Source organism: Cynocephalus volans, chromosome 2 (genome assembly GCF_027409185.1).
Source record: "Cynocephalus volans isolate mCynVol1 chromosome 2, mCynVol1.pri, whole genome shotgun sequence".
Lineage (NCBI taxonomy): Eukaryota > Metazoa > Chordata > Mammalia > Dermoptera > Cynocephalidae > Cynocephalus > Cynocephalus volans.
Window position 1 is genome coordinate 74,397,080 of NC_084461.1, and position 20,639 is coordinate 74,417,718.

At 33.0% G+C, this 20,639-nt stretch overlaps 1 protein-coding gene across 1 annotated transcript in view; it reads right to left on the minus strand.

The window, feature by feature from the left end:
- Positions 1-20,639, minus strand: part of LOC134370530 (solute carrier organic anion transporter family member 6A1-like) — an 86,762-nt gene that overhangs the window by 11,284 nt on the left and 54,839 nt on the right. The window contains 2 exon segments of the mRNA XM_063087610.1: positions 3,152-3,339; positions 11,425-11,578. Coding sequence (XP_062943680.1) covers positions 3,152-3,339; positions 11,425-11,578 — 342 coding nt within the window.

A 20,639-nucleotide genomic window follows, 5' to 3' on the forward strand; every position in this document is an offset into this window, starting at 1 on the left:
TACCACGAATGCCCCACCTTCATCCCAAAAGTCCCACCTCTCAAATATAAGAGTGGAATTTCCCACTCTCTTAACTACTGTTACAGTGGGGATTAAGTTTCAACATGAATTTTGAAGGGGAAAGCATTCAAACCATAGCAATCTCATAAAATAGTATGTCCTGGATTCTTCCATATCAAACCCACTTATAATTATAGGGCAGTTTGTTGATAAAAATAGCTAGTCAACATTTTCTTTCCTTGAGAATTGTTTGTGTTTCTCCACAGTCTTCTACAGATAAATATTGCTGTTGAGAAATCTGACTGCAAACTTTTTTTTCTTTCCCTTTTTGTAGGTGACAAAAGGATTTGTTTCTTCACCTTTAAATCCTATAATTTTACTATGATATATATCTCACTGTTAATTGCTCTGGGTCAATTTCCCTAGACATTAGTATGTTATTTCAATATGTCGATTTAAATTTTATTTTATTTCGGTATTTATTTTTTATTTTTATTATTTATTATTTTTGTAATTAATTTAACTAGAAATTTAAGTAAATATTTATTATTTGATTGTGTGGGTTTTCTCTTTGGAAACTCCATGTATATGTGTGCTGGATCTTCTTTTCCAGTTGTCTGTATTGTCACTTTTTTGTAATACTTTATTTCTTTATTTTCATTTTATATTCTCAATTTTTTCTTTCTTGTTTTGTTTCCTATGCCCCTTACTATTCTTTCTATGTTTCCTTTTCTTTGTTGTGTGCTTTATAACAGTGCTGAATTTTTTTTTCCCCTTTCATTTCTTTTCTGAGTTCTGTCTATTCTTATCCCATAGCCTCCCTTATGTAGCTGTTTTCTCCTGTTTTGTGGCTGTGATTGTTTCTTTTTTTCTTCTTAGTTTAAATTTACATGTAGTACACTTATATTTTTATCTGATTCAGGGTAACATTTTGGGGTGTGAGTTTTTATTGCCTATAGTAAATTAGCATTTGATAATTTTCACTTCTTTTGCCACAATTGTTTTGTACGTAAGCAGAATTTCTTCCTTTTCTACTTACTCATATTTGAATGAAATCAATTTTTGTAAACCAGAGACAGAAGATTGTAGGGGTAGAACATTGGCCAGGGTTTCCAAGTTCCAAAACTGAAGGATTCTCTCCTCTGCTGATGTAGAAGACTTAAATATGGTTCCTATGTGTGGCAACACTTCCTCTGCCTCTCCAAACCTGTCCTACTTCAAAAGAACTTCTATGATCAGCCCAGAAGTTCTGAGATCTCTTCACATTTCTTGCTTTCAAAAGTTATGCATTCATTTGTAGAAGGTGTTTTTTCCAGCACTTTATAAGATTTGCGATGTCTGGACATCCTGTGTACTTTTTAAGTCTTCTCCCTTATTCTTCCCACAGAGATTTTGCCTTGACCTATCTACCTAAGTTCTGTTCCTCAAGGTTAGGCCCTCTCCTTCAGAGCAGGAATATATTCTGGAGATATCTGAGGTTAATCATGAGGTCCTCTCCACATTTCCTGTTCTTTATAACATCTTTGTAAATCTACAAACTGGCTTCCAGTCCTGCTTCAATTTTGGCAATACTTATTTGCAGTTTCAACTTTGTCATTTTTTCTCTATCTCATAATTATATTGAAACTATAGTATAATGTGCACGCGTGTGTGTGCGTGTGTGTGTTTTATTTCCTTTATTGCTCTGTTCGGTTACCAAGAGAAGTGAAAAGATACAGAACTAAACTTCTGGAATACTACTATTATATCTCTTATCTCACTGCTGGGAACATTTTCTTGGATGTTTCACATAAATTTTAAATGAGGCATGTTAAAAACTGTACTGATCTTCAATCTGAGCTTTCTCTTCTTGAATTTCCTGTCTTAGTTAATGAAACTGTTATTCATTCAGTTCCCCAAACAGGAAGTCTGAATATAATACTAGATTTCTCCATATTCTGTCCCAGGCACATCAAAATAACCCTTATTCTTTATCCAAACTAAATATTTCTCAAATGTTCTATCATCTTTATCTCTAAATACCACTACTAAATTTTATGGACTTTCCTTTTGTTCCAGTTTTTCCCTTCAGCTTCATCTTCCACACTATCTTCAAAGTATGCTATCTAAAATGCATATCGGGGATAACATCATTCACATTGACAGGGCAAAGAAAGCTTTCCATAATACAGGCTTTTACCTACCGCAATCTCTTTGTCTCATTCACTATTGTGTTATTCCTATCGTAATAAACTCCTGGTCAGGATATTTCACACATTTTTGCCTCTACTTTTACTGCTCACTTTTCCTGTTAAGGTCTTGTTCCCAGTCTGCTTGCATTATAAGAAATCACTTATCTTTATAACTCAGTTCAAGTCATACCTTCTATAGCATTTCCAAATCATCCCAGATAGATATTACCATTTTTCTCACTTTGTTACCTGGTCGGGCTGTACAAGCTCTTCGTGACTTAAAGACTTTTGTAGGTCTCTTGAAAAAACAATTTGAAAATAATGACAAATTATTCTCTTACTATGGTAAAAATGAGTATTAAGTGGATTTCATTTATTCAGGAAGAACACCTGAATAACAAATGTTGGTTCTATTTATAATAATAATAAACTTATGTACTGAAATTCTAAAGGCTATTAGGTTCTTTTGTTGAGGACACTGAAAATATAACCATAATCAAATCAGCCAATATAAAAGCAAATAGTCATAAATTCCTGTGACCCATAAATGAATATTATAATCACATCTGTGTAATTATAATTAAAAATTTTCTACATACATTAAGTAAATATGTTAAGTTTTAAGTTAAACTAAATGTAATATCTAAACTATGCAAATAAATTAGTTAAAAGAGAATTAAACAGGTACACGAATTTTGACAATGTAACAATTCTCCTAGCTATATGAATTTTCCATGTGTTAAATTAAATTTAATTAATTACTTAATTAAAACTAAATGTGATATCTACACACTTTATGCAAATAAATTAGTTAAAAGAGAATTATGTATATGCATACATTTTGACAATGTAACAATTTTTCCCTTTGCATTTGCTACCATGAAACACAGTAAATCATTTGCCACACTATTCTAAAATCTTCCTAACATTACTTTTCTTGCGTATTAAATGAATAATGGTTACGAATAATCTACACATACCGGAAGATGGCCAGTGTGATTGGTACAGCAGAAAAACCAGAAAATACAAGTGTAGAAAAGATAAAAGCAATGAACAAAGGTAATTTATAGCACTTTGTATCACATTTCCCAGATTTGGCATCAATAGAATCACCTTGCTCATCTGTAATTATTAATCCCTCTTTAATGCAAGAACAATTGTAGTGCACCTAAGAATAATGAAGAAGAGGAAACAATCTTTCAGAAATATAGTCATGAAAAAAACCTCTTTTTTATCATGAAATAAAAATTAAATCAATAAATGCAGAGACTGGACAGTTTTATTAATAAATATCCTTACCTTAAATCTTATAAATGTTAGTTTCTAAGCTACTAATATAGGACCGCAATCCTCTATTAACAATTTTTAAGTCCAGAGAACTCTGAAAACCAAAGAAAGGTTTTTGTATAACTAATTTTGTGACAAACTATGACCTAGAATATTGTAAAGCTACTTAATGGTTTCATTTTATCTCTCCAAATGAGAATGTTTTGGTTCAGAGATACTAACCTGTTTGATTACAGTTGCTGCTCTGCTGAGTGTGAAAAATAATAGGCAGATAATTTACTATATTTTCTTTTTAAACCCAATAATTGAGACATTTGAATCCAAAAGTTTTGGAGAAAGGCTTGTGAGCCTTTGCTATAAGTATTTCTCTGCTCAAATGTTCTGCCCAAACTGAGAACATGATTAGTCTCCACGCAGTCACAAGAGCATAGCAATGGTAATGAAAGACACAGTGCTATCTTTAATCTTTACTGCTATTTAATATTTAATCTTTAGTGCTATCTTTATTTTTGTTACTTTTTGTTATAAAAATAATTCATTATCACTAAAAAAATAAGATATAGAAAATTGGGAAAAAATAAAATAGTCATGACCCCAAATACTGGCATTATTTTAGGGTATTTGGGTTGTTTTTTTTTTAACATATTACGTTAAATAAAAGAACAAAGTACATGAAAATGTGCATAACATGCTCCCAATTGTATACAAAAGTCTCTCTATGCTTTTGTAAATATTTCTATTTCTGGAAAGATGCAAAGAAAAGAAGGTAAAATTAGATGCTTCTGAAGATGATCAGGGTATTGAGGGCTTGGAATAGAAAGAAAACACATTTAATAGTAAAGTTTGGAATGTTTGAATTATTTACCATGGACATTAGTTCATTAAATAATGAGCTAAATTTAAAATAACATTTTAATGATTAATTTATTCATTCAAAAAATATGTATTGAGCATCTGCAAAGTAACAGGCAGTAATCTAGATGCTGTAAATAACAGTGAACCAAAAGAGAAAAGTTCCTGACCTCATGGAGCATACAATCAAGTTGTTAACATACTTTTATGTTACACATACGCTTTTTTCTTTCTTATTTTTCTACTTAGCATTACATACTATGCTTTGAATAGTCCAAACTAAAACTTCATACTACCCTTTCAATTATATATGTCACCATTTAGATACACTCATCCCTTTAATTTGCCAATTTATTTCTTTTTTACTTTTTAAAGATTATTTAGATGTATTATTTTCTTGGAATTGAGACTCATTATTGGAAATATTGCATCTAAAGGCATTAACATTTCTGAATTACTTAAAAATATATTGGAAAAGTTTCTAACACCAATAAAATATGAGTATCTCTGTTAATTTGAGATATCAACATTTCTTTTAAAATTTATCAAATTTATAAAGAGAAGAGTATCTCATTGTTACTTTTATTTACATGTTTTAATTTTAGAGATGAATGTTATTTTCATATTCTTATTGACTATTACTGTAATGGATTTATGTATGCAATTTTAGTATAAAAATGTTAGACAAACTGTGGCATAACAAATCCAAGCTGTATGGGAGAACACTAAGAAGGTATACCTACAAGCCTTTACCTACAGTGTGAAGAGGCAACTATTCAACTACCATCACTGAAATTAACAAAACAACAAATAAAGAAAAAAAGAAGTAAGCTTTATATTTGATGGAATAATAAAACAACCTCAATCTTGATTCAAAATATATGAAAAATGGTTTCTTAAGGTAGTAAAATGTATTCCAAATGAAAAGATGCAAATAAAATACACATACCTGTGTAGACTGAAGGTGTCTTGCAGAGTTCTCCAATAGGAGAACATGAATTAAAAAGCCAAGATATTCACTGAATCACTACAGTAGTGCTAGATATCTATAACTAACAATAATTTATTGCATGCTCTCAATTGGTTAGAAGAGGGAAGCTGAAATGTTCTCATCACAAAGAAATGATAAATTTTTATGATGATGAATATGCTAATTATCCTGAGAAGAGAGTGGAAAGATACTGGGACAGACAAAGAAATTTTAATAAAAAATTGCTGAAAACTTAAATTTGGTGAAAATCTAAATTTGTTGATTCAAGAAGTTCTGTAAACTCCAAACAAGATAAACTCAAAAAAAACCAAAACTACATAAATCATAATCAGACTGATAAAAAGCAAAATTGTAGAAAAAAATATTAAAAGCAGCTAGGTTAAAAAAAATACACATTATATAAAAGTGAAATCAATTATTTAAATCACTACAGATTTTGCATCAGAATCCATGGAGGCCAGAAGACAGAAGCAGCATCTTTCTTTTTTAAAAAATATCATTTATTTTATTTTTTAAAAAATAATTAATTTATTTATTACAAATATTCATGAGATACAAAGCTGATTGACCCCCTCATGCCCATGATGTGGGGGCCAGATTCATACTGGGGGCATATCCATTACCAGAAATTATTTTTGTACCCTTTGTCCCTCCCAATTATCCCCCAACCTCCCTCCCCTGCCCCCTCTCCCCTCAACACCAATATGTAGCCCTAGGAATGTTCCCTCCCTCTGCTGGATCACAGCACTACTGTGGTCTTTCTTTCCTGCCTTCCTTTCTCTCTTAGCTCCCACATATGAGTGAGCACATGTGGTATTTATCCCTCTGTGGGAAGCAGCATCTTTCAAGTGCTGAAAGAAAATAACTATCAACCCAGAATTTGATGTCCAGTGAAAATAGCCTTCAGGAATTAAGGAAAAATAATGATATTTTAAATTGAAGAAATACTAAGAGAATGTTACCAACTGATCTGCTTTACAAGAAATGTCAAAATAAGTTCTTATAACTTAAGGTAAATGTTGATACTGGGGGAAACCAGGATCTTCATGAATAATGAATATTAAATTTCAGATGAATGATGAATATTAAATAAAAGACTGCTTTTATTTTCTTAAGATATTTAGAATATATCATTGTTTCTTAAACAAATTATAACATTATCTACCAGAAATTTCAATGCACATAGCTGTAAAAGATAATACAGTGACAACATAAAGTTTACTGGGGAGGTGTGAAAGTACCTATATGGTACAAGATTTTTGCGTTACTTGATGTGGCACAATATTAGCTCTAAATAGATTGTGAAAGTTTAGGTATGAATATTGTAATCCCAAGAGTCATCAATTAAAAAAATTTAAAGAGATATAACCAAAATGCTAAAAGTTATATTGAAATAAAACAGCAAAATACATTTAATTATAACAATAAAAATGGAAGGTAGATATAATCCAACCATATCAATAATTAAATTAAATGTTAATATTCTAAAAACTCCAATTAAAAGACATTAACAGAACTGAAGAAAAAGCAAAACCATACCATATGCTGGCTACAGAAGCCACTTTAAACATAGAGACACAGATAAGTAGAAAGTAAAAGGATAAAAATAAGATATGCCATGGAAATAAGACATACCATGGAAAGACTCAGCAAAAGAAAGCTAGAGTGACTATTTAATGTCACACAAAACAGATTTTAAGACAAAGTATTATTACCAGAGATGGAAAGAAATGTCTGATAAATATAAAATGAACAGTCCATCAAGAAGATGTAACAATTATCAGTGTGAATGCACATAAGAGTCTCAAAATACATGAAGCAAAAATAAAGGGAGAAATAGAAATTACACAATTGTATTAGGAGATGTCTTACACAATGTTCAGAATTTAGTATAACATTATAAGCCATGCAAACTGACAAGAAAAATTGGCTTAAAATTAAGAAAAATAAACAATATGAGGTGATCCTGACAGTAGACCAAGAAGGAAGAACTTAAAATAGCTATTATAATATCTTCCAGAAAATACAGGGAAATTGGATAAAACAGCTTAAATTATGTAGAATTTCACCAGAGACCTTGATTCTACATAAATATAAATCCTAGAACCGAAAAATATGAGTGAAATTAGATCCTCAGAAAATAGGTTTGACAGTAGAGTGGACACTGCAGAACAGAGGATTCATAGCTGGAAGATAGGTCAATAAAAAATAACTGCATTTAAACAAACAGATGAAAGGAGATGAAAATAGAGAAAATAACAAGGTATGGGGACACAGAGAAAAGATCTATTTGTAGTCTATGCTAGGCAGAATTCTAAGACGGCACTCAAGATTCCCTCCTGCTATTACACAAAGCCTGCAGAATCCCTAGGATTGTGAATTGACGGATTTTACTTTTCTTACTAAATCATGTTATATGGCATAGTTGCCTTTAGGAAAGAGCGATTATCCTGGCTAAACCTTATCTAATTAGATGAGCCTTAAAATGTAGTGGGTTCTTCCTGAAGTCAGAGTTCAAAGCATGAGATATAAAAAAGATTTTCTATTTGCTAGATTTGAAGATGGAAGAGACCATTTGCAAAAGAATGTGGGTGGCCTGTAAAAGCTAAAACTGGCCCCCAGCAGACAGCTAGCAAGGAAACAGGGACCTCATTTTTTACAACCTAAAAAAACTGAATTTGTCCAATGATCTGAATGAGTTAATAAGTAAATTCTTTCCCAGATCCTCCAGAAAGGAGAACAGCTAGGCCAGCACCTTGATTTCAGCCTGTAAAACTGAGCAGAGGACCCAGTCATGCCATGTCTGGACTTCTGACCTTAGAACTGTGAGCTAATAAATGGGTGTTATGGAACAGTAATAAACTAATACATGGTCTCAAAAAGAACAGGAGAGAGAGAGAGAAGCTAACATCTGTGAATTTTCCAACTAATAGATATTAATACACAGAGTCAAGATGTTCTATGAAATTCCAGCAAAATAAATACAATGAAAACCACATATATGCACATCAAAGTAAAACTGCTAATAACCAAAAACAAAGAGAAAATCCTAAAAACAACCAGAGACAGAAGACAATATAATGCTATCTTTTTAATGCTGGGGAAAAAAATCACTGCCAATCCAGAATTCCATACCCAGTGAAAAGAGTTTTCAAAAATGAAGGTGAAATAGGTTTATTCAGGTGGAAAGAAAATAATCCCATATAAAAGAATGAAAATACAAGGAAAGGAGTAAATATAAGTAAATATTAACTGTACAAAACAACATCAATGATAGTATGTCATTTAAAGTAAATGAAAAAATAAACTATATAACAAAAATAGCCCAAGGATAGGAAGTGAGTAAATGAATTTAAAATATTTTAAGACTATTTCAACTGAAAGAGAACCTGAAGCCTTGGTTCTTGTAATCCTTAGTGCTTTGGATGATATTGATTTACCACTCCACAGACAAACAGATTGAGGTTCCTCCTAAGAGCAGCCTCTGGAAGCCGCATTCTATTTTATAACGAAAGCTGTAGCAGCTGCTGAAAAGAACCAGGCTGAGAGGGAAGATCATGAAGAAAAGCCTGAGAGTGGTGTAATACTCATATAAGGAAATTTGAAGATCTTTGGGAGTATGGATAAGAATATATGTGAGTCTCAATAAGGCAAAATTGTCTAGGAATATTATCAATATCAACAGCATATTTATTTTCAGTTTTAGTAAAGCTGTGATTTTTCTTCAGAAACTTAGCAATATTCAGAGGTACAGTATTTTCTATTACTCTTCTTGCAGACTTTGGCATAAATTTAATTGAAGAGCATCCAGTACTATCTCATTTTGGCCCTGATCACATTTTGAATATGAACATTTAATCAGAATTATTTCAAAGTTGACATATTTTCATTGAGATAACTTTTGGAGGGAATTCCATTAACACCATTTTGATCATTTTGATCTCCATACTTGATTATTTTTGTGTATAGTGTTTATCTTATTTTAATTTTCATTTTATTAAAAATATTTTTATTGGTATCAGCTTTTCCCATTTGAAATGAATGCTTATTCTATCCATTAATCTTTTCCCTTTATATCAAATTTTACTAATAGCTCTGCTATTGTGGGTTTCTCTTCTGAGCCATTATTTCTATCAAAGTTAATTGTCCTGTTAGGTAATTTCTGACAGATCTATTTTATTCTTCTATCAATTTTTATTAAAAAAATATTTTATTCTTCTTTCAACTTTTATTAAGTATCAAATGTTACCACACAATTTGAGCAACTATTCTGTAGCTTATTCCTATCACTGTTATTCATTATAACTCAATTATTTCTCAGAGAAATATAAGAAAATTATAAAGAGTTTCATAAAAACAGAAAGTCCCAAAAGGGATTCCCCAGAAAAGAAAAGAAGGGTTGAAGCCATATGGTGGATGGCCTGTTTAGTTCTTGAATATCTCATGCGATCAAAACATCAAGGTCAAATAGTTCTGCTTTATTCTGTGGTGACATGGTGAGCATTTTAAAAAATTGTTTATTTCAAAGTAAAATGGAGGAGAGAAAGTAGGTAGGATATAGATAAAGCAAGATTTTCCATAACTTAATAAATTGTTGCAGATGGTAGTTGGTAAATGGGAGTTCATTATACTTTTCTATTTCATTTAAAACATTCCACACTAACAAATTTAAAAGATTTTAAGCATAATTTTTGATATATAGTATAACATTTGAGAAGAAAGAATTTTTAAAAGAATATATAACCTTTTAATATTAATGTTCTATTAAAATCTAAATATATATTGTTAAATTATAGACCAATGAACAGATTACTATGAGGAACTAAATTAAAGTTGGTCAGGTGTTCTAATTTCTTATGATGAAATGATCTGTGTATAAAAGGGAAAAATATTGCGGCTGGTCGGTCGGCTCAGTTGGTTACAGCATGGTGCTAATGACACCAAGGTCCAGGGTTTGATCCCTGTACCTGCCAGTCACAAAAAAAAAAAAAAGGAACAGTAATTAATAAAGGATTTTATCACCTATTAAGATAGGTGGCATAATGCCTGTGAATCAGGAAATACACCCCTTTGTTGCTCTCTCCCCTCCACAAAGACTAGCCAGAGCAGGGAAAGAGAAACAGAATTTTTAAAGTGTGGTCCATGTGCCACTTAGAAGGTAAAATCTGGAGTAGATAGTCCATTATCTACTTAAAATTTTATGTATGCAACTTTCGATATATAAAAAAAATTTATCTCAGGGCCAAACAAGTAGTAAAGTGATCAGATGCTGTTCATGAAAAATAAAAATTGTTCAGAGCATAGTAGAAGGCACAGGGAAACAAGAGATTTCTGATGGTAATGGTCCCAAAGATGAGCAGAGTTTAAAAATGGTCCCAATACATGTAAAAGCCAGAGGACAAACAGAAATGATATACATTCAATTTCACATCACTTTTATTACTGCCATATGAATTGTCTCTTTCTTACTTTTCTGTAATGTCCAATATGCTTAAAAGGTCTTGTGTGCTTATAAAAGCCTTGTGTGTATGGTGAGTTCTGGTAAAAAATGAAAAGACCGATTTCTACATCTGAGATAATGTGGGGCAGAAAACAAGAGACAGCAAGAGGGTATAGAGTAAACATTTTGAATTTCACAGAAGGAAAAACTGAATGAAAAGTGACCAGAAGTGTAGTATTGTGTGTGAAATATTGTGGTTCAAGGTTTTGGGGGATTGGGTGCTGCTGATAAGTAACATAGAACCAAGACAAACTACATAAATGAAAGACAAAATGTTCTCTCGAACTGTTTCTTTCAACTTTGCTATGGCAAGAGGTAGATGGTAGTTACCTACTGCTTTAAAACTAGGAAATTGGGATGATATAATATATGTAGGCATGTCTGAATATAGGGTATCTCTTCCACTCCTGATTCCCATAAGCCCTTTGTATTGTAACAGCATAAAATAAATTTTCTTTTCTTGTTTTTAAAATTTTTTAAATTTTAATTTTTTAAATTTTTAAATTTTTAATTTTTTCTTTCAGAGGAAAGAAAAAAAGCTGGTATAAAGACAGGAGTAAAATATAAACACCATCTACAAGTTGAACATCTTACTAGAAAGGAACACGTTAAAAATTAATTACCTTTTGTCCATGCAATGTTTTAGAATGTTTGCAGCCTGCAAAGCAGGGAGAAAAATATTCAATATGATCTCTTCCACATATAGAAGAATATAATGAAGACGAGCATTTACATTTCTCATTGTAAGGAGCTGTGAGGTTTCCCAACTGCCCTGCTCTGTAAAAATAAGATTGAATGTAATTGCCATTGTTTTATAATGAATTATGTGTACATCGAGATCAATGAGATCCATAAAAATATATTTATTGAAATAAGTTCTTTTATAACAGCTTTACTGAGGTATATTTCATATACAATAAAGTGTACATATTTAGATTATGCAAGAATTTTAGGCTCCAAAAAGACAAATTTCCATGGAGGTATTTTATGTAAGGCGAGTGCAATTAAAACTAGGTTGATTCATACTGAATGTCATCCAGGCAAAACCCAAATACCCAATTCTTAATATTTCAGGTTCTTATTCTGTATCTAAACTTTATTTATAGACTCATAAATAAATAATTTTTAAAAGTTAGAATTTGGAGTGGGTTATTGCTCTAGAATTATAGAATATGACAGGCAAATAAATCCAATAATGCATGGTTTTTATCATTATTTTAGGAATGTAATGGCTATCTACATAGGGTGACCATATTCTTTTGGTTGCCTGGGACAGTCCCAGTTGATGCCTTGTGTGCTGTCATAATTATTAGCAGAACGTTTAACTCTCAAAAATGTGCAATATTGAATGATAGATAATGTTTCCATTTGTTTTAAATTTAGTCACTAACCATCGTAGTAACGTAATCACTAGACTTTGTGATAAAATGTCATACAAAAAAATAAATAAATAAATCACAAACATTTAAGAAGAGATATAGTGAAAAGAACTCTAGACCAAGAATCAATAAACTCTAGATTTTAGTTTTGGATACATCCACTAAATAGCTATTTTCTTGATTTTTCATTTATTATGTAAAGAAATTGGACTAAACAATTAGAAATGTTGTTTTCTAGAACTGGAGATCACACTATTACAAGTCTTTAATTCAAGTTTACAGGAAAACATTAGCAAGTAAGGAATTCAAAATCGTAATAAGTATTTCATAGTCACTTTATCTATAGTCTAGGTATATTGTCTCCAACCCCATATACAAATACTATGAACGTTGTCCTTTGCGTTCATGCTTTGGAAACAATTTTAATGAAAAGCAATAAGTAAAATGAAATTGCTGTGTATTTTGCTTTTGACGTCATACAGAGTAAAAAATAAGAATTTTGGGAAAAGTTAGTGAATAAATGTTTGTGGCAAATTTACTTCAAATTCTGTACTTTCCTCTTCCATACTAGAGATATCTGCTTTTTCACCTCGCACATGGCTGCCTAGAAAAATTACTTTTCCATACTAAACATATAGTGTGGCTATATGTCCAAGACCTGATCAACTACGTAAAACAGCATGTACTAGTTCTTAATGACTTCTTTCTTGTTATATAATAGCTAGAGAGGAGAAATAATGCTTTGATCTCTAACAGCCGCCATCTTAATTCATGAAGTGATGGTAGTAATTAAAGCAACACATGGTACAGCAATAAGACTGAAAGAACATGGTCTTTGATATCACACATACTCCAGCCTCTAACTTTCTGCAGCTTTCATGAAGAGAGAAAAAAGCAAAATGTAGTTCTATGTTATTCAAGCCATTCTTTTTTATTTCTGTTAAACTTGTAGCCAAGTTAAACTTGTTACACCTCCGAGAATAGGAAAGATTGGTTATATCTAAGCATTACAACCTTTTTGTTCTGATGAAATATTGCGAGCATTCACAAAATAGAGAATATATCTAACCCTCAATTTTCTTAGATCTTAAGTAGAGAACCCCTGTGCACCTCTCCCCATCCCATTTTTTGCTCTTCCACTCAACAGTAAATATTCTTCTGAATTTAATGTTATAGATTTGAATTTATGGTGCAAATTTAATGTAATCAAACATATCAATCTTTGCATTTAAAAATTTTAGTGTTTTGTGTCTTCTTTAAGAAATCTTGTCCTATAGTAAGGTCAAAAAACTATTTTCCCTCTGTTTCTTCCTGAACATTTAAAGTTTCATTTTCACTCTTAGGTCTTTTATAAGCTGCAGTGAAATTGTTGTGTATTGTGGTTGGCTGAAATCTGTTGTTGTTGTTGTTGCTTTTCCCGTTGGATTAGTCAATGCCCTGTGTACTATTTTTTGAAAAACTCAGCCTTCCTCACAGATTTCTAAATTTTTTTATTCTAAATCATTTTTTCTAAATTTTTCATAAATCAAATTTCCAAGTTTTCATGGATGTATTTCTGGGCTTTTTATTTTGAAGCCTTTGTTCATCTCTGCAATTAAGAATATACTGTCTTAATTGTTGTGTGTTTACAATAAATTATAATATCAAGTAGGGTCTTCTTTTTAGGAAGTGTATTATTCATTCTTGGTCTTTTGCCCTTCCAAATAACTATGAAAAATAAGCTTTCAAGATCCATGAAAAATTCTATTAAGATTTTCATTAGAATTGCAAGAAATTTATAAGTTAATTTACAGAAAAGTGACAGCTTTATAATAGTCTTCCAATATATGAACATCCTATAGCTTTCCATTGATTTAGGTATCATTTTATGCATATCAGTGAAGTTTTACTTTCCTTCATAAAGATTTTGTACATCTTTGATAGTTTTATTTCTAGATACCTTATCACTACGTTAATTTTCCATCAAAATTCTTTTATAAATATTATATTTTGTTTCCTTTATTTGTTGCTAGAGTGAAGGAACAGTTCATACTTATTTTGTGTTTTTGAATCCAGAGATTTTCAACTGATGTATTATTAATTCTCCAATTGTAGATTCTCATGAATTTTTTACAAGCCAAATTATATTTTTGAAGAATAATGAAAGTTTTCTCTTTCTAATATTTATAACTTTTATGACCAATATGCATGTTACTGCAATGACTAAGCATTCAACATCAGGCTTAATAAAAGTAATAAAACTCATCTTCTTCCTATCATTGAGTTAGAAAGACTATGTTAAATGGAAGTGATGAGAGTGGGCATTCTCATCTTGTTCCAGATCTTAAAGGAAAAGCTTTCACCCATCACTGAGTGTGATGTTAGCTATGGGCTTGTTGTAAATGGCCTTTATTGTTTAGAGGTACATTTCTTCTATGCCTAATTTGTTGAGAGCTTTTCTCATAAAATAATTTTATCAAATAATTTTTCTGCATCCATAGAGATAATTTTATGGGTTTTGTCTTTCATTCTGTTAATATGGTGTATCACATTTACTGATTTGCATATCTTAAACCATCTTTGCATTTCAGAGATATGTTCCAATTGATCATAGTAAATGATCCTTTTAATGTGCTGTTGAATTTAGTTTGCTAGTATTTTGTTAAGGATTTTTGCATAGGTTCATCAAGGCCTATAACTTGTTCTTGTAGTGTCCTTTACTGTCTTTGGCATCAGGATTATGCTAGCCTTATAAAATGAGCTTGAAAGTTTTCCCTCTTCTTCAGTTTTTTGGAAGAGTTTGAGAATAATTGCTATTTGTTCTTTTTTATTTTTATTTATTTTTATTTTTTATTTTTTTTATTTTTATTTATTTATTTTTTTTAATTTTATTTTCTCGACATACATTGTGGCTGATTATTGCTCCCCATCACCAAAACCTCCCTCCCTTCTCCCTCTCCCCCTTCCCCCAACAATGTCCTTTCTGTTTGCTTGTCGTATCAACTTCAAGTAATTGTGGTTGTTATATCTTCTTCCCCCCCCCCCGGTTTTGTGTGTGTGTGTGTGTGTGTGTGTGTGTGTGTGTGTGTGTGTCTGTGAATTTATATATTAATTTTTAGCTCCCACCAATAAGTGAGAACATGTGGTATTTCTCTTTCGGTGCCTGACTTGTTTCACTTAATATAATTCTCTTGAGGTCCATCCATGTTGTTGCAAATGGCAGTATTTCATTCGTTTTTATAGCTGAGTAGTATTCCATTGTGTAGATGTACCACATTTTCCGTATCCACTCATCTAATAATGGACATTTGGGCTGCTTCCAACTCTTGGCTATTGTAAAGAGTGCTGCGATGAACATTGGGGAACAGGTATACCTTCGACTTGATGATTTCCATTCCTCTGGGTATATTCCCAACGGTGGGATACCTGGGTCGTATGGTAGATCTAACTGCAGTTGTTTGAGGAATCTCCATACCATTTTCCATAGAGGCTGCACCATTTTGCAGTCCCACCAACAATGTATGAGAGTTCCTTTTTCTCCGCAACCTCGCCAGCATTTATCGTTCAGAGTCTTTTGGATTTTAGCCATCCTAACTGGGGTTAGATGGTATCTCAGTGTGGTTTTGATTTGCATTTCCCGGATGCTGAGTGATGTTGAGCATTTTTTCATATGTCTGTTGGCCATTTGTATATCTTCCTTAGAGAAATGCCTACTTAGCTCTTTTGCCCATTTTTTAATTGGGTTGCTTGTTTTCTTCTTGTAAAGTTGTTTGAGTTCCTTGTATATTCTGGATATTAATCCTTTGTCAGATGTTTTGCAAATATTTTCTCCCACTCTGTTGGTTGTCTTTTAACTCTGTTAATTGTTTCTTCTGCTGTGCAGAAGCTTTTTAGTTTGACATAATCCCATTTGTTTATTTTTCCTTTGGTTGCCCGTGCTTTTGGGGTCGTGTTCATGAAGTCTGTGTCCAGTCCTATTTCCTGAAGTGTTTCTCCTATGTTTTCTTTAAGAAGTTTTATTGTTTCAGGGTGTATATTTAAATCCTTATTCCATTTTGAGTTGATTTTAGTATACGGTGAGAGGTATAGATCTAGTTTCATTCTCCTGCATATGGATATCCAGTTATCCCAGCACCATTTGCTGAAGAGGCAGTCCCTTCGCCAGTGAATAGGCTTGGTGCCTTTGTCAAAGATCAGATGGCAGGAAGTGTGTGGGTTGATTTCTAGATTTTCTATTCTATTCCATTGGTCAGTGTGTCTGTTTTTATGCCAGTACCATACTGTTTTGGTTATTATAGCTTTGTAGTATAGCTTAAAGTCAGGTAGTGTTATGCCTCCAACTTTATTTTTTTTGCTCAGTATTGCTTTGGCTATGCGTGGTCTTTTATTGTTCCATATAAATGACTGGATAGTTTTTTCCATTTCTGAGAAAAATGTCTTTGGAATTTTGATGGGGATTGCATTGAATTTGTATATCACTTTGGGTAGTATGGACATTTTCACTATGTTGGTTCTTCCAATCCAAGAGCATGGGATATCTTTCCATCTTCTTGTATCCTCTCTAATTTCTCTCAGCAGTGGTTTGTAGTTCTCATTATAGAGATTTTTCACCTCTTTGGTTAACTCATTTCCTAAGTATTTTATTTTTTTGGTGGCTATTGTAAATGGGCAGGCTTTCTTGATTTCTCGTTCTGCATGTTCACTATTGGAGAAAAGAAATAGTACTGATTTTTGTGTGTTGATTTTCTATCCTGCTACTGTGCTGAAATCATTTATCAATTCCAGCAGTTTTTTTGTAGAGGTTTCAGGCTGTTCGATATATAGGATCATGTCATCTGCAAACAGGGACAGTTTGACTTCATCTTTTCCAATCTGGATGCCCTTAATTTCCTTCTCTTCTCTGATTGCTCTGCCTAGTACTTCCAACACTATGTTGAATAGGAGTGGTGAGAGTGGGCATCCTTGTCTAGTTCCTGTTCTTAAAGGAAAAGCTTTCAGCTTTTCCCCATTCAGGATGATATTGGCAGTGGGTTTGGTATATATGGCTTTAATTATGTTGAGATACTTTCTCTCTATACCTAACTTATAGAGGGTCTTTGTCAAGAATGAGTGCTGAACTTTATCAAATGCTTTTTCAGCATCTATAGAGATGATCATATGGTCCTTGTGTTTGAGTTTATTAATATGGTGTATCACATTTATTGATTTGCATATGTTGAACCAACCTTGCATCCCTGGAATGAATCCCTCTTGATCGTGATGAATAATTTTTCGTATGTGTTGCTGTATTCTGTTTGCTAGTATTTTAGTGAGGATTTTTGCATCTATATTCATCAAGGATAGCAGCCTGTAGTTTTCTTTTTTGGTTATATCTTTACCTGGTTTTGGTATCAGGATGATGTTTGCTTCATAGAATGAGTTTGGGAGATTTGCGTCCGTTTCAATCTTTTGGAATAGTTTGTAAAGAATGGGTGTCAATTCCTCTTTGAATGTTTGGTAAAATTCTGCTGTGAATCCATCTGGTCCTGGGCTTTTCTTTGTTCGGAGCCTTCTGATAACAGCTTCAATCTCCTTTATTGTTATTGGTCTGTTCAAATTTTCTACGTCTTCATGGTTCAGTTTTGGGAGCTTGTGTGTGTCCAGAAATTTATCCATTTCCTCCAGATTTCCAAATTTGTTGGCATATAGTTGTTTATAGTAGTCTCGAATGATTCCTTGTTTTTCAGATGAATCAGTTGTAATATCGCCTTTTTCATTTCTAATTTTTGTTATTTGAGTCTTCTCTCTTCTTTTTTTTGTTAGCCATGCTAATGGTTTGTCAATTTTAATTATCTTTTCAAAAAACCAACTTTTTGATTCGTTGATCTTTTGAATTGTTTTTTGGTTTTCAATTTCATTCAGTTCTGCTCTGATCTTAATGATTTCTTTCCTTCTGCTAACTTTAGGTTTGGATTGTTCTTGTTTTTCTAGTTCTTTAAGGTGAAGTGTTAGGTTGTTCACTTGCCATCTTTCCATTCTTCTGAAGTGAGCGTTTAATGCAATAAATTTCCTCCTCAATGCTGCTTTTGCAGTATCCCACAGGTTTTGGTATGATGTATCATTGTTTTCATTAGTTTCAATAAATTTTTTGATTTCCTCCTTGATTTCTTCTTGGACCCATAAGTCATTGAATAGAATGCTGTTTAATTTCCATGTGTTTGTATAGTTTCCAGAGTTTCGTTTGTTATTAATTTCTAGTTTTAATCCATTGTGGTCTGAGAAGATACATGGGATAATTCCCATTTTTTTGAATTTATTGAGACTTGATTTGTGACCTAATATGTGATCTATCCTGGAGAATGATCCATGTGCTGATGAGAAGAATGAATATTCTGAGGTTGTTGGGTGGAATGTTCTGTAGATATCTGCCAATGCCAATTGGTTTAGAGTCTTGTTTAGATCTTGTGTTTCTCTACTGATTCTTTGCCTAGATGATCTGTCTAATATTGACAGTGGGGTGTTCAGGTCACCTGCTATTATGGTATTGGTGTCTATTTCCTTCTTTAGGTCTAATAGAGTTTGTTTTATAAATCTGGCTGCTCCAACATTGGGTGCGGACATATTTATGATTGTTATGTCTCCTTGATGGATCAGTCCTTTTATCATTAAGTAGTGTCCCTCATTGTCTCTTTTTATGGTTTTTAGTTTAAAGTCTATTTTGTCAGATATAAGAATAGCTACTCCAGCTCGTTTTTCTTTTCTGTTTGCATGGTAAATCTTTTTCCATCCTTTCACTCTTAGTCTGTGTGAATCTTTATGGGTGAGGTGGGTCTCTTGTAGGCAGCATATAGTTGGGTCCTCCTTTTTGATCCAGTCAGCCAGTCTTTTGATTGGGGAATTTAAGCCTTTTACATTAAGAGTTGTTATTGAAAGGTGCTGATTTATTCCTAGCATTTTGTTGGTTGTTTGGTTTTCTTAGGTCTCTTTTGTTCCTTGCTTTCTGATTTACTGATTGGTTTCTGTGCTTGTTGGTTCCTTAGGTTGTAGATAGCATTTTTGTTTGCTTGTTTTCTCTTCATGAATGCCATTTTTATTATACTAGTGGGTTTTGATTTTTCTTGGGTTTTTAGTTCAGTGGTAGTTATTTTTCAGGAACCAAACCCAGTACTCCCTTGAGGATTTCTTGTAAGGGTGGTCATGTGGTAGTGAACTCCTGCAGTTTTTGTTTGTCTGAGAAATATACTATTTGCCCTTCATTTCGGAAGGATAGCCTTGCAGGGTAAAGTATTCTTGGCTGGCAATCTTTGTCTTTTATTATTTTGAAAATATCATCCCATTCCTTTCTAGCTTTTAGGGTTTGTGATGAAAAGTCTGATGTTAGCCTGATTGGTGCTCCCTTATAGGTGGTTTGACGCTTCTCTCTTGCAGCTTTTAAGATTCTCTCTTTGTCTCTGAGTTTTGCCAATTTGACTATGACATGTTTTGGAGAAGGCCTTTTTGGGTTGAATACGTTTGGAGATCGTTGAGCTTCCTGGATCTGAAGATCTGTGACTTTTCCTATACCTGGGAAGTTTTCTGCCACTATTTTTTTGAATATGTTTTCAATGGAATCTCCATTTTCCTCCCCTTCTGGAATACCCATGACTCGGATATTTGAGCGCTTGAGGTTGTCTGATATCTCTCTCAGATTTTCTTCCATGTCCTTGATTCTTCTTTCTTTCTTTTTGTCTGCTTGTGTTATTTCAAACAGCCCATCTTCAAGTTCAGAGGTTCTCTCTTCAACTTCGACAAGCCTGCTGGTTAAACTCTCCATTGTGTTTTTTATTTCGTTGAATAACTTCTTCAGTTCAGCAAGTTCTGCTACATTTTTTTTCAGGACATTGATTTCCTTGTACATTTCCTCTTTCAGATCCTGTATACTTTTCCTCGTTTCATCATGATGTCTAGCTGAGTTTTCTTATATCTCATTCAGTTTCCTTAGAATTATCACTCGAAATTCCTTGTCAGTTATTTCAGTGGCTTCTTGTTCTATAGGATCTGGAGTTTGAGATTTATTAACTTTTGGTGGTGTACTTTCTTGATTTTTTGTATTTCTGGTATCTTTTTTTTGATGTTTATTCATTGTGGCAGGGGGTTTCACAGTCCACCGGTTTGAGACTAATGAATAACTAGGATGTTGCTGTGGTTGCCAATTTCGTATGGCTACCCCCGTGGCTGCTCAGTTGGCCTCTAGTGCCTTGTGTGTGTGGTTGCCTTGGGTCTTGGGCTTCTCCGGGGAGCCACCTTTCTGGTCAGCTTGGACTCTGCTGGGCTGGTGGATCACGTACCACAGGGTGTGTGATCTCTGTTGAGCTTTCACTTCCTGTGCAGGACTTCTCCCTGTTCTGTGTGCTCTGGCCCAGGCTGTTGGATCGTGCAGTGGCAACCCCACAGGGTGTGTGGTTTCTGTCTAGTCTCCGCCTCCCTGGCCGCACGTCTCCCCACTCTGTGCAGCACTGTGC